Genomic DNA, 15,991 nt, shown 5'->3' on the forward strand with positions numbered 1-15,991 from the left:
CATGCCAATGATGAAGTTGCTGGTCCAATTGCAGCAGCCGGCCAGAGCGATGGCCGCTGGGCGGGGCCCCTGGCTGAACAGCTCGGCCACTATGAACCAGGGGATGGGCCCCGGGCCGATCTCGAAGAAGCAGACGAACAGGAAGATGGCCGACATGCTGACGTAGCTCATCCAGGAGTAATCGCTCTGGGGCGGAGTGGACACAGGTTAGGAGGCACAGTCTCCAAACGGCAGAATCACTTAAAGGAACACGCCAACATTTTGGGAAATTAGCTTACCGTCTTCTACCAGTTTCCTCTCTGTGCGTTCAGTAGAAAGCTATCTGGCTGCACGTTAGCCTAGTATAGCACAATGAATGGAAGCGGACAGTGCCGGTTAGCCTTCGGGAGAGGTGTTAGTTGGACAATGCCTATAGGCTAACCGGCACTGTCCGCTTCCATTCATTGTGCTAAGCTAGGCTAACATGCAGCCAGATAGTGTTCTACTGAACGCACAGAGAGGAAACTGGTATCTATCTTATTGTCTCTCTCTGGAGAAAACGGTAAGCTAATTTTCCAAAATGTCAGCGTGTTCCTTTAAGTCTTATACTGTGTATACTGTCTGAAGTGCAGTAGCCATAAGCACAGTAGCATACTCCCATCAATAGACTGTGATCGTGAAACCTGATGAGGTCGTACAGTACCTGTAACCTGAGGCCCACTGTCATGGCGACTGCGCACACACACATTCCTCCCAGGCCAATCAGCGTCAGAGTACGTCGGCCCGCCCGGTCCACCAGAGCCACCTGCAAGGGGGGGGGGGGGGGGGGTCAAGATAACAAGCTCACACTATATGCAAATATAAAATGTGCATATACTGTATTGCAAATCTTATATTGCATCAATATAAAATACGATATAAAATTGTAGCTATAGGTTAGACCTCTAATGTTTTAAATGTATGTGTTTTGTGTCATTGTCGTGTTTTTTGTTGCGGCCTAACAGCCCTGGGACCATGACGGAAATAAGGGTCTTGTACTCTCTCATGTTATCCTTTGGATCCTTGTTGTGTTTTTAATCCATAAATAAAATTAAATTAAATTAAAATCAAATACGTTGTCATATACATGTACGTAGGCCATGTACACAGTAAATTTCACAGAGTAAATTTTACTCAAACTGAATACAGTAAAATGTACTCAGTTTGAGTAAAATTTACTCTGCAAAATTTACTGTGTGTGTTTGTTTGTGTTTTATGCTGTGTGTGTGTGTGTGTGTGTGTGTGTGTGTGTGTGTGTGTGTGTGTGTGTGTGTGTGTGTGTGTGTGTGTGTGTGTGTGTGTGTGTGTGTGTGTGTGTGTGTGTGCGTGCGTGCGTGTGCGTGCGTGCATGTGTGTGCGTGCCTACTCACAGACACCAGCGTGAAGATGGTGTTGATGACTCCTACTCCTATGGTGGCATAGACAGGCTGGCTGACTTTAGCCCGAGTGAAGATGGTAGTAGAATAATAGAAGATCTGAGACAAACAAGACACACAGTATTGTCTCCATCATGTCACAGAGCATGAGACACAGAACACAATATCTTATAATTAGGGCTGTCAGTTTATCGCGTTAATTAGATTAATAAATTACACAGCAAATGATCGCGTTATGAAAATTAACTCAAAATTCATTAAAAACAATTATTTAAATGTTTTATGAAATGTTTTATTTTATTTAATTTTTTAAAATCTCATTCATTCCATAATAACGTAGAATAAACATTTACAATTTTTTTTTTAAATGGTCCATTTGCATGTTCTTGGTATCTGATTATCTGATTCTAGGGACATCTATGGATCTCAGGGAATGTATTCCCTGTGTCAGAAATACTGTGTCTGTTACTAGGCTTGAGTAAATTGTAATGAACCAAATGAGAATATCAATTCAAATTTTTTTTGTGACTGTGAATAACACCATGCTAAAATTTACCAGACCTGAAAAATCTAAGCAAATGAATAAAGGGAAGATGATTACACAGAAGGTTTTGTAGATACAGTACTGAATTCTGCCACCCGGACACATGCAATTTGAAATGATTAATTTATAGAATATAAAATATCAGGCCTAAAATGGTTATGCTATTAAAATGTGATTAATTAGATTAATTAATTACAAATCCTGTAATTAATTAGATTATTTTTTTAAATCGCCTGACAGCACTACTTATAAAGACTTACAGAACGCCCCCAGGTCTCAACACAGGTGGTGGTTTAAGTATAACTGTGCATCATGGCACCATCACTGTTCATTTCACTAGAGAACAGAGTTCCTTCATTTTACACCTTAATTAAATATGACTTTAATTAAGGCCAATTAAGAAATAAACTAAGTAGAATTTGGCATGGACTAATTCAAATTAAGGGGGAAAAGGAGAGCGAGAGAGAGAGAGAGAGAGAGAGAGAGAGAGAGAGAGAGAGAGAGAGAGAGAGAGAGAGAGAGAGAGAGAGGGAGAGAGACTGAGAGAGGGAGAAAGAGAAAGAGAGGGAGGGAGAGAGAGAGAGAGAGAGAGAGAGAGAGAGAGAGAGAGAGAGAGAGAGAGAGAGAGAGAGAGCTTGTTACTCACAGCGTTGATACCAGAGAGCTGTTGGGAGAGGTGCATCATCAGGGCCACGAACAGCTGTTGTCTGTAGACAGAGGAGCGAATCTAGAGGCGAACAGACGGGACATTTTGATTAGATTTGACCTTTATTTAACCTACATAAGGATTATCTTAACTTGCAAGGGCCCACCACATGTGGGCCCTTTTTAGGACAATTTGACCACCGGCACTTTGGCGACTACTAGTGGCTCGGGTGTGCATATTTTGTAATACAATATATATTTTATATATACAATATCGAATTAAAGCCCCATTTGTTGCCTGTCAATAGCCCTTTCAGGTGACAAAATCCGTTCAGCTGTTCTCGAGTTACATGCCGATATTTGAGGCTTGTGCAAAGTACACGGTATTGCGCAGAATACCACTCCTGAGTCTCTTGGGGCTCTAGTTCCATCAATCATTTGGCAATCTAAAAAATGATTGAAGAGGGTTGTAGTAGCCAATGAGTGTGGCTTTCCAATGATAGCCCACCTGGGGATGTACGAATCAGGGATCTACAGTAGGTGAAAAACTCATGAGCAAAAACAGGAAGAGAAAAACCGCCGAATGAATTGAAGAGTCTATGAGAATACTCTCAGAAGTGTTTTAAGCCATACGAATTTCTGGGGAAATATTACTTCTGGACTACTAACTACTACAGAAAAACTTGAGTAACAAGATTTTCTACAACTCAAGTTCAGACATATGTTACTCTATTTCATTAGCACTAAAAGTGATCTTTCTTTATTGTATCATAAACTTCAGAGTGTTATCTTTCAAAAGAGACCAGGCTTATGCATGTGCTATAAGTATAAAGTATAGTATTTTGGTTTGCAAAAAAGGTATGCAGTCCTCCTGTTTGGTTGGAGCCTATGGCACCTATGGCTTCGGCTGGGCCTTTCCTGGACCTTTCCTGGAGTTGGGTGCTGGTCTCTTGCATGTGCTTTGATGGATTTTGGTTGGTTGTCATCGTTGGGCTTCCTCGGTTCGCTGGCGTTTTGTGGATTCCTTGCGTGGGGGGCTCGCTGGGGCTTCTGTTGTGTTTCGGGGTGTCCTGGGGGTCCCGGTGTCGTCTCGGACCGTCCGTGGTGCTGCATGTCTTCTCATTTGACCGCGGTTGTGTCTGTCTGCTTGAGTGTTTTGGAGTCGTTGCCTTGCTGCGTAGCTCCTTGGGCGTGGCTGCAGGTCCTGGCTCCTGGGGCACGTGACGGGTCATTCCTCCGTGGAGTTTGGGGATGGGAGCGTGGAGTTCACTGGTTTCCTCAGACCGGGGCAGACTCCCGTCACCGTGCATGGCGGTGTGAGTGGCACGCGGGCTGTTTGTGTTTTCCTTCGGTCATGACGTGCTTTATCAGGGGGTGTGGCTTGGATGGAGATGTGGTGGGGATGTTGGGGACTGCCTGTTCCGGGGGGGTTCACATATACCTTTGAGCGACATTGTACTATTGTACTTATTTTACAAGTACAGTGTTGATCACATGCTTTCGAGCAACACTGTACTTATTGTACTTATTTTATGCCTATTCTTATGTCTGCACTTTCTACATTGTACTACTTTTATTGTCTTTTATACCTATTCTTATGTCTGTACTTCATGCACTATTCTGTCAACTGTATGCACATTTTATGCCTATGTTAATTTTATGCTATTTGCTGTGAAGCACTTTGAGCTGCAGTCCATGTATGAAAGGTGCTATGTAAATAAAGTTGTTATTATTATTATTATTATTATTATTATTATTATTATTATTATTATTATTATTATTATTATTATTATTATTATTATTATTATTATTATTATTATTATTATTATTATTATTATTATTATTATTATTATTATTATTATTATTAATAATAAAAAGAAAATAAAGATAACATTTTGGAGTAAAAGTTACAAAGAAATTCCCTGAAATGGAAATAAATCAAATCAAATCAAATCAAATGTATTTGTAAGGCCCGACAACACACGTTAATGTCCCCAAGGGCCGGACACGTCTTCTTTAAACAAGTCAAGAAGAAACATCACAATAAGTCAAGAACAAAACAAGAACACCATAAGGTCCAACAAATTTAAAATAAATGCAAAATAAATGAATAAACTCAAGTAAAGTACTGTACCTCAAAACAGTTCTTAAGTAGGTTACAGGACTTACATGAGAACAAATACTCCAGTTACTCCAGGCTAAATCACTTAGCTACCATGCAGTGACAGGGCCTGCCCAAGGCACTAAGCAAACCAAGTGCCTGCTTAGTGCCTCTGTGGCCACTGTAGTATTCTTGGTAAAGAATAGACGGACACCGGACATAACGTAAGTAACACTTTACTGCTTGTTTACATGGTACCGGAACCCCGTCCGTGGACCCCAGTGTGCATGACACAGAATAGGCAATCTACTACACTCCTCCCCTTTTAGCAATAACCCTACCACAATAAAATGCAGCAACAAACAAATAAACTAAAATTAACCAATGACATAAAACATGTCAACTCTACTGGCAACAATAAAATGCAGCATTTTCTTTACGATTAGAACAATGATAACCGTTGACATAAGGACATGTCAACTCTAGGGAGTTATACTGGATTATAAAACCAAGCAATGTTCGGTATATTTCTGCCAGGACAGCCCAGTCTCTGTTACATCACTAAAGGTCAAGCCTTTTCAGGTGGTCTTCGTTGGCGTACAGGAGGCTGTCTGTTTATCTCTGCGTAATCCACATGAATACGCTCCCATGGTGCAGTAGCCCAGGACCACGGATGGAGGGGTGCAGCCACAGGCTTGTTGCGGACTGCTTCACAGGCTGAGCACTGACTTACATACTGTTGTATATCCTGGTCGAGCCCAGGCCACCACAGGTAACTCCTAGCAAGAGCTTTCAGACGAGTGATTCCTGGATGACCCTCGTGTAGATCTGAGATCACTCTCTTTCTGAACTTGGGAGGCACCACCACTCTAGATCCCCAGAGTAAACATCCTTGATCAGTAGAGAGTTGAACTTTCTTATCTGTGTAGGGACGAAGGTTAGTGTCACTGACATATGCTGGCCAGCCGGCCAGTGTCAGGTCCATCACTTTGGACAGTACCGGGTCCCGCCTGGTTTCCTCTGCTATGTCCGATGCAGAAAGGGGCAGCTATTCAATGAGTCGATTTTGCATGGTAGCCTCGATAAAGCATCTGCGTTGGCATGGTCGCCTGATTTTCTGTACTCAATGTCATAGTCATAAGCCAACAGTATCGGCCAGTGTCGGGACAGCAGATTTAGGGCCCAGAATGGCCAGGAGAGGATTGTGATCTGTCAGCAACTGGCATTCTCTTCCATACAGATACTTGTGGAACTTCTTCACACCATAGATTATGCTCAATGCCTCTTTTTCAATTTGAGCATAGTTTTGAGCATAAATGGTTCAAGAATAACAGACTTTGGGTATGCAATCAACAGGCGTTTTACGCAAAACTTGCCCGATGCTTAAGAGGTTATTAACTAAAAGGCCCCATGAAGGCTTGGGCCGGCCGTGCTCAAATTCAGCTTTCCATGTATAGTTCCAGTGATTCTCTTGTGCACTCTTATCTGTCCTATCCACTGAAGCAGAAACACCATAAAAATTATCTTTATAATAATAATCTCGATGTGATTTATCAAGAAATATCTACAGCAAGAATTCTGGGTCTCAATGAATCCAAAATGTTAATGTGGTTAGAAGTGGTGGAGAGAATAAAAGCTAGCTTATAATGGTAGTGTCTGGTTAGGAGTGAGGGATAATGGAGGTACTATCCAAAGAGGGGTCCGGGAGGGGGGGGTTCGAGCTGGAGCATATGTGTGTAGGTTTTTAGATAACAGGTATTAGGGGTATATCCTGTATAAGACATTGGTATAAATGGTAATTTCGTTGGATATACACTGTATATTAATGCTTGTGTATCTTATCGTGTGTTGTCATGTTTGTTTATATGTGCGTTTAAAAAAAAAAAAAAAAAAAAAGTATCTTTAGCCGGCGGCTGGGTGGCGCAGCGGACAAGGCGCTCGTCACCAACGCAAGAGACACTGGTATCGAATCCAGCTGTCAGCGTTGCTTCCGGCTTGGCCGGCCGTCATACTGGCTCGATTGGCAGAGTCAGCGGGAGGGAAGCCGGTGGGTGGGTCTGGGTCGTTGTGGACAGCGACTCCTACAGTTTGGTCGGGGCGCCTGCACAGCGAGGGAAGGATCTAGGAGAGGTAGTGTGACCTTCCACACGTTACACTCTCTCAGTGAGAGTCCGCGCTGCCAGGTGAAAAGAAGTGGTGGGCTGGCTACACATAGTCTCCGCCCTCCCAGACCGACGGTAGGGGGTAGAGTGCGCAACGACCAGGAAGCGTCTATGCCTTCTACAACGCTGTTCGGTTTCCGGGTTCCTCTGATTGGCCGCTGAAGCACGGCCCCCGAGTGACGCGCAAACAGCCAGCCTTCACCGAGCCAACTCGATGGAGATCAACCCAGAGGTTGGAAAATCACTTAGATTTAGTAAATATTTACCCGTTTCTCATACGGTTAACGATTCAGAAACAATCATTGCTCATCTCCGTGTGTTTATGTCGTTGCAGATGCTCAACAAGGTGGGTTTGATCCGCAGTCATGGCGGCGAAAGTGTCTTTATTATTTTGATTAGTTAACGTTATCATTAGCAGGTAAGTTATGAAGTCATTGTTTATCATAAAACATACAGCATGGCCCTATTCCCCGTACCTGGTTCAACTAAGTCGATCAAGAGTCCCATTATCCAGATTCAGTTAACCCGATGTTTGAAGCCGGGATTTTCCTGTTCCTCGAAGGTGGATTCAGTCTCGTTAACTCAAACCAGACTTGAGACCCAGGATAAGTGCGCACGGCCGCTTCAGTTGAAAAGCCAGCACGTATCGATAGCAGAGATCCTGATTGTCTAACGGCATTGATTGATTAATTGATTTAAAACTTTATTAACAGGTTGCAGTACGGCTCAATCGCCTCGCCGACAAGTTAAATGCGTTATCTATAGGCAAATTTTAAGTCCCTCATTACCCCAATCAATCAGATTATATTTCTTTAAACTTGCCTGCTGGCAGTAGGTTTATGGAATGGATAATCAAATGAGATCTTGCTAGCGAAAATAATTAGTTAAACTGTTATGCAGAATAAGGATACGGCTCTCTTACCCATTGATTGATGTATGGTGGATCTTTTACTTATCTTCACTGTGGTGTAATGGTTTCTGCTTTTGACTTTCACACAGGCGGCCCGGGTTCGAATCCCACTTCTCCTAGTCTTTTCCTTCTTTTTGCAATGTAGGAATAATTCAATTTGGTGCACGTTGAGAGCTATATAAAGAATGACATCCTCAATGCATGTAGATTTATAATATTCTAACTTAAAACTAGGCTACTTTTGCGTATAATCATTAATATTATATTCCAAAAAAATTATATTGGAAACGGGGGGTTTTGAACACCGGTCGCCCGGTTGCCAGGATTCAGCACTAGCCGCTGCGCCACTGTGCCAGACGTGATATACTCATTGTTTATGCATTAATGGACGAGAGACCCGTGTTTAGAATATTTTTCTTACCAAAAAATGAAGTTTTATCTCTTTATTCTCAAATGCATTAATGTGACGTCAACGGCTCATTCAATTTCTCAAATCCGTCAAACAGCGCATCTCATCAGACATTTTAATCCCAGTTACAATATCACACAAAAACCACAATCCCCGCATAGACACTTCAATTTTATGCTTGAATGAAACACAATCCGGCGCTCCGTTAAGCAAATCTACAGCGGAGATTAATATATGAAACTAATCAGAGCCAAAAGGCCGAAAGGTTTCATTCATTAAAAATATCCCTGCGGGATTCACATTTGCAATGAGCCGTTATTAAAATAACCACATGCAGCGTGTATCGCGACTCCGAGCGCCGTATATGACGTGCATTATTTTATTTAGGACAAAGTAAATCTATAGGCTCAATATGATTTATTATCAGCATTTAGTTCTATTATTATACATTTCAAAAGCCCCCTCTAGGAAAACGAAGCACAGAAACGTAATTCAGAATGGTATAAATGGGATCTCTAGACTGTGAGAATCATTTCAGGCAACGAGCTGTCACTTCTTTGCGGGGGCGTGGCCATGGTTCATCCGGCTAACTGAACTTAAGCCTGCTCTCGACCAGGCTCAAACTTTTTGATCTGTTGTCATGGTGATTTAGACAATCCAGCTTCGGGGAATGGGAAGGTCCGGCTTAAGTCAGACTTGACCGAAAGTTATCCGGCTAACTCAGTTATCCAGGTACGGGGAACGGGGCCCATGACTGGCTCGTCTATTCTGTGCTAGATCAAGACACTATTTCAATAATGGATGACGGTGAAAGCATACACGCCACCGAGAACAGTTAGTACTCTGTAGATATAACGTCACCTAGCGAGGTTGCACACCTATATCTTCTACTTTCATGAATTGTTTTCTACTCCTACTCTGCTTTAAAAAGATAATTCCGCACCGTCATCCATTATTGAAATAGTGTCTTGATCTAGCACAGAATAGACGAGCCAGTCATGCTGTTGGTTTTATGATAAACAATGACTTCATAACTTACCTGCTAATGATAACGTTAACTAATCAAAATAATAAAGACACTTTCGCCGCCATGACTGCGTATCAAACCCACCTTGTTGAGCATCTGCAACGACATAAACACACGGAGATGAGCAATGATTGTTTCTGAATCGTTAACCGTATGAGAAACGGGTAAATATTTACGAAATCTAAGTGATTTTCCAACCTCTGGGTTGATCTCCATCGAGTTGGTTAGAACTAGAGCTCAGCTCGGTGAAGGCTGGCTGTTCGCGCGTCACTCGGGGGGGCGTGCTTCAGCGGCCAATCAGAGGAACACGGAAACCGAACAGCGTTGTAGAAGGCATAGACGCGACCAGGAAGGGGATTGGGAATTGGCATAACGACTAACATTGGGAGGGGAGAAAAACGGAAAAAGAAAACAAAAAAATAATCTTTAAACATACGTAAGTAAGTAGTTTAGATAAATTAAAAAAAAGTAAGTTGTTAATATATTACTGACTGTATTGATTAAATATATTGAACTGTCGTTGTTATAGTGGATTTAATATAGTTGCTGATTAACCTGAACTATTGATTGGATAAAACAAACATTACTTCACGCAATGCAAAAGCCTCTCCTCACCCTGGGGAGGTGACAGTTAACGTCATTCAGCCCTATAACATATTCACTATTATAGTTTTTATAGTTTTTGCTGTACATTTCTTTTTAAATTGTTGCACCAATGGATGCACATGTCTTTGCACACTGTGTATATAACTCTGTACATAACTACTTCTATAACCTTGTACATACTGTTATATTATATATATATATTATTTCTTTCCTTTTGACCTTATCTTCATATTTATTTTAATTGCCTTTTTTATATATTTTCTTTTGTTTAACTTTTTATTATCAATACAACATTTTATTATAAAAAAGAATAATAAAGCAGTTTATACATAATAAAAATAACATAGTAAAGCATTCTGTACATAACTACTTCTATAACCTTGTACATACTGTTATATTATATATTTATATACAGTATATATTATTTCTTTCCTTTTTACCTTATCTTCATATTTCTTTTAATTTCCTTTTTTATATATTTTCTTTTATTTAACTTTTTGTTATCAATACAACATTTTATTATAAATAATTATAATAAAGCAGTTTAATTAAACATAATAAAATTAACATAGTAAAGCATAATAAAAAAAAAAATCAGAAAATTGGGATCACACTTATCTTCATGTTCTGTTCTTTTATCTCTTTTTGTGCAGCGCTGTGGTAGTTCCCTACAGAGACAATAATGATCTTATCTTATAGCCCAGCTGGGAGGCTCTGGTTGCAGTTTTGTTGTGTGTGTGTGTCTGTGTGCGTGCGTGCGTGCGTGCGTGCGTGTATAATAATATAAACTGGTCACGGCGTGGGTTTAAAACACCTCCGGGGGTCTGGGATGCATTTAGGGCCACATTCAACATAGGCATAATTGCAATTGTGTTTTCCAATCCATGTACTGTACAACCACAGACCGAAGATAGGCCTTCACATGATGTCCCTGGTCTGACTATACGTTATTGATCCACACAGGTGGCAGATTAGGTTTAGGTTTACTTTATTTGTTCAAGGGGGACAGCGTACATTAATAAAATATTTTAAAAACGTAAATGCACCTATAATTTTAGCCAAAAGGCTCATTTCCATTGGCAGTCCCCCTGCCAGAAGGCACAGGCTAAAATCCTGTGTAAAAAAGGGTTAGCAATACAAACAGAATAAAAGCGGGATAAATAACATTAGAATTAAAAACACAAACAAAAGCACATAGTAGAACATACGATAGGGATACAGGGCACAATTCAGTCATGGACACAAGGACAGAGCACATCATGACATATTAGAAGACCCAGGCATAGACAAACGCACCATATCCACACACATACACACTCACACACCTCAATGCTGGTTTTCAATTCGCCATTCCCTAACCCTGCACTTGAATGAGTGATATGATGTGGACACTCTAATCGTTTGAGGTATTGAGTTCCATTGGTGGGATCCTCTAAATGAAAAGACGGCGTGGCCAAATGCACTTTTTGTTAAAGGGATTGTACGTACAGTCCCCCCTTGCCGCACCTCTAGTATTCCTGGTTGAGGCAAACTTGAGGTTGATGAAACCAGACAAATGACACAGATAGTAGTATAGGCTATCGTAAATGGTGAGTTATTGAAAAAGAATACTCTGGAGACTCAAGTGTCAACTGCATTTTGCACAGGAATGTTTTCCCTGATACTCTGATTGCAATTGCATTTAGTTTTCACTTCATTATTCAGCCGATTTCAGGTGTAATTGTTCTGGTCTACAGACCCAAAAGGTGTCAGTAGACTCTGCCTAGTGACAGATGCCGATTGGCCCGGTTGAAGGTCCAACCTGGAGACAGCGGCACTCAAGGCAGCAGGAACCACTTGACTCACAAAATATACTACGGTTCTTCCTATTGGATCAGATCTTATAGGAGCATACTACGGTTCTTCCTATGTTTGGATCAGGTCTTATAGGAGCATACCAGGGATCAGGTCTTATAGGAGCATACCAAGGATCAGGTCTTATAGGAGCATACCAAGGATCAGGTCTTATAGGAGCATACCAAGGATCAGGTCTTATAGGAGCATACCAAGGATCAGGTCTTATAGGAGCATACCAGGGATCAGGTCTTATAGGAGCATACCAAGGATCAGGTCTTATAGGAGCATACCAGGGATCAGATCTTATAGGAGCATACCAAGGATCAGGTCTTATAGGAGCATACCAAGGATCAGATCTTATAGGAGCATACCAGGGATCAGATCTTATAGGAGCATACCAGGGATCAGATCTTATAGGAGCATACCAGGGATCAGATCTTATAGGAGCATACCAGGGATCAGATCTTATAGGAGCATACCAGGGAGATGATGGAGACCTTGGGCTGCCTGTCTGCCTCCTCCTGCTCCTTCCTCATCTCCTCCAGGTCAGGGGTCACGTCGTACTGCCCCCCCTTCAGACGACAGAGACCTGCAGGGGGGAAGCATGAGAGCCCAAGCAGGGGACAGGGGAGAGAGTGCTTTAAGATGTGTCTCCATGTGTTCCAAGCAGGGGACAGGGGAGAGAGTGCTTTAAGATGTGTATTCATGTGTTCCAAGCAGGGGACAGGGGAGAGAGTGCTTTAAGATGTGTATTCATGTGTTCATGTGTTCATTTAGCTGAACGCTTTTATCCAAAGCAACTTACAGGTTCTGTACGACAGGTCAGCAGGAAGGGTACAACTCTTTTAGCTGAGTAACAATGTTCATCAAACAGTGTTGAACGTGGGCGCTGCAGTGTTGAGTGCATAGTGGTAGTAGAGACACATTAATTCGTATAGTAGGTAGTAATATAGACAAGGAGGATTAATTAGTGGAAGAGTGCATGATAGTAGAAGACAGTAAAAGCAGGGATTCTCTCACACATTCACACACCGACAGCGGAGGCGACCATTCAAGGTGCCGACCTGCTCATTAGGAGAGCAGTTAGGGGTTTAAGTGTCTTGCTCAAGGACACTTAGACACACTGCTGGGAGCTGGAATCGAACCGGGAACTTTCCGACTACCAGACGAGCCCTCTACCTCCTGATCCATTGTCGCAATTTGTGTGTGTGTGTGTGTGTGTGTGTGTGTGTGTGTGTGTGTGTGTGTGTGTGTGTGTGTGTGTGTGTGTGTGTGTGTGTGTGTGTGTGTGTGTGTGTGTGTGTGTGTGTGCGTGCGTGCGTGCGTGTGTGTGTGTGTCTCACTCTTGCGGGCCTCCTCCTCCTCTCTTCTTGTGATGAAGAGGTACCGGGGGCTCTCTGGACAGAGCGGCAGCAGCACGGTCTGCAGTACAGCAGGGGCCCCGGACAGACCCAGCAGAAGGGGCCACATGGCATCATTACCGAGCAGGAAGTCCAGACCGATCACCTGCACAGTGAAGCAGTGGTCAATCAGAAGCCGTGTGTGAACTACGGAGATACACTCTTTTCATTGTTTTATTGCACACTGCACTATTGCACTCTTTTACTATTTTACCCTTATTTTCTCATCAACCGTATTGTGTAAACATCTAAAATACTTGGTTATCTGCCAATTTCATGATTCATCAAACCATTAACAAAGAGGCCTATTAATAAGATGTTATAGATCCTAATATGAAGAATGTGATTTAATGCTCTATGTGCCTTATCTTGACTTTGTCTATTTTGCTGCTGTCTATTTTATGCTCATTTATGGCAAATTTATTTTATTCAACAGAGAAGATTTTCAGAGGGTTTGAAATACATGGCTCTTTAAGCTGAATAATGCGTGCGTGCGTGCGTGCGTGCGTGCGTGCGTGCGTGCGTGTGTGTCTCTCTCTCTCTCTCTCTCTCACCTGGCTGATCAGAATACCTATGACTACAGCCAGCTGGTGTAATGTACCCAGGGCTCCTCTGTAGGCTTTTGGAGCAATCTCTCCTATGTACATAGGTACCAGACCTGATGTCAACCCTGTAAACACACACACATGAACCCATGGATCGGTCAGTTACAACTTGCACAGAACACAGTAGCACATGTGCCAACAAAGACTAGACGGAGAGACACACCCTTTTTAAAGTCACATAACACCCTTTTTAAAGTCACATTACACCCGTTTTAAAGTCACATTACACCCTTTTTATAGTCACATTACACCCTTTTTAAAGTCACATTACACCCGTTTTAAAGTCACATTACACCCGTTTTAAAGTCACATTACCCATTTTAAAGTCACATTACACCCATTTTAAAGTCACATTACACCCCTTTTAAAGTCACATTACAGCCATTTTAAAGTCACATTACACCCATTTTAAAGTCCCCGCACTAGTTGCCTGTTAGTTCGTTTTAGAATCGATTTTAAGATCCTGTTATTGGTTTTTAAATCACTAAATGGCATTAATATACCTGCCTATTTATCTAAAATGTTTTTTTAGGTATGTGTCCAGCAGAACCCTTAGATCCTCTGACACCGGTCTCCTAACTGTTCCACAGGCTAGAACAACAAGGCCTGGAGAAGGAGCTTGTATCCGTTATGGTTCTATAGCTTTTAGAACAACAAGGAGAAGCAGCTTGTATCTGTTATGGTCCTATAACCTTTAGAACAACAAGGAGAAGCAGCTTGTATCTGTTATGGTCCTATAACCTTTAGAACAACAAGGAGAAGCAGCTTGTATCTGTTATGGTCCTATAGCATTTAGAACAACAAGGAGAAGCAGCTTGTATCTGTTATGGTCCTATAACCTTTAGAACAACAAGGAGAAGCAGCTTGTATCTGTTATGGTCCTATAACCTTTAGAACAACAAGGAGAAGCAGCTTGTATCCGTTATGGTCCTATAGCCTTTAGAACAACAAGGAGAAGCAGCTTGTATCCGTTATGGTCCTATAGCATTTAGAACAACAAGGAGAAGCAGCTTGTATCTGTTATGGTCCTATAACCTTTAAAACAACAAGGAGAAGCAGCTTGTATCCGTTATGGTCCTATAGCCTTTAGAACAACAAGGAGAAGCAGCTTGTATCCGTTATGGTCCTATAGCCTTTAGAACAACAAGGAGAAGCAGCTTGTATCCGTTATGGTCCTATAACCTTTAGAACAACAAGGAGAAGCAGCTTGTATCCGTATGGTCCTATAACCTTAGAACAACAAGGAGAAGCAGCTTGTATCCGTTATGGTCCTATAACCTTTAGAACAACAAGGAGAAGCAGCTTGTATCCGTTATGGTCCTATAACCTTTAGAACAACAAGGAGAAGCAGCTTGTATCTGTTATGGTCCTATAGCCTTTAGAACAACAAGGAGAAGCAGCTTGTATCTGTTATGGTCCTATAACCTTTAGAACAACAAGGAGAAGCAGCTTGTATCTGTTATGGTCCTATAACCTTTAAAACAACAAGGAGAAGCAGCTTGTATCTGTTATGGTCCTATAGCCTTTAGAACAACAAGGAGAAGCAGCTTGTATCTGTTATGGTCCTATAACCTTTAGAACAGTCTGCCAGAGGATCTACAGGTTTATGAATCTGTGGATATTTTTTAAGAAATCTTAAAACACATTTGATTAGCAGCTTTTACCTAGTTCTTTTTTATTACTTTAATTTATTTTATTATTGTATATTATTATTACTATTATTATGTGTTTATTTATGCCTTTTTAAATATTTATTCTTTGCAATCTTTGCAAAGTGTGATGCACCCGCAGGCATCACAGCCGTGGCAATATTCATGACAACATACCACAGGCTTTGAGTGTATTATTGCTTTAAGCGTCGAGAAAAATATAGGATGAATACAGACAATTCTAGGGTCTTTTATATCAATTTCAGTGAACTTGGCGTGGGGGATCAGCACCTTGGACAGTTCCGGGAGTTGGGCCAGTCCGTGGACTTGGTGGTGTTATTTCATTACGGCTTTTCTCCAGCGCTTCCAGCTCATCTTTCGTTGGATTGGCATGTCTGATAATGCTGTTTTTCTGAATACCGGTAGATGTAGGCCTGTCCTCTTTATCTATCCACTCGTTTATGTTTTTCTTTTTTTTTTTTTATCTTTTTCCCCCTCCTTTTTCCGATTTTTCTCCCATCCCACTGTTAGTCGTTATGCCAATTCCCAACCCCCTTCCTGGTTGTTGCGCACCCCCCCCCCGGGAGGCCGGAGACTGTCACATGCTTTCCTCCGACACATGTGCAGCCAGCCGCAGCCAGCCTGGCAGCGCAGATTCTCACCGGGAGAGTGTAACGTGTGGAAGGTCACACTACCTTTCTCC

At 41.9% G+C, this 15,991-nt stretch overlaps 1 protein-coding gene across 1 annotated transcript in view; it reads right to left on the reverse strand.

Moving 5' to 3' along the window:
* slc2a2 (solute carrier family 2 member 2) overlaps positions 1–15,991 on the reverse strand; it is a gene marked incomplete at both ends in the record, with an annotated part of 52,368 nt that overhangs the window by 1,173 nt on the left and 35,204 nt on the right. Inside the window, 4 exons of the mRNA XM_084308499.1 lie at positions 1–186; positions 683–784; positions 1,389–1,493; positions 2,585–2,665. The exon at positions 1–186 is cut by the window's left edge and continues 18 nt beyond it. Coding sequence (XP_084164625.1) covers positions 1–186; positions 683–784; positions 1,389–1,493; positions 2,585–2,665 — 474 coding nt within the window. The remainder of the gene's footprint in view (positions 187–682; positions 785–1,388; positions 1,494–2,584; positions 2,666–15,991) is intronic.

The sequence above is a fragment of the Notolepis coatsorum genome, assembly GCF_963971535.1.
Source record: "Notolepis coatsorum genome assembly, chromosome: 2".
NCBI classification, from domain to species: domain Eukaryota; kingdom Metazoa; phylum Chordata; class Actinopteri; order Aulopiformes; family Paralepididae; genus Notolepis; species Notolepis coatsorum.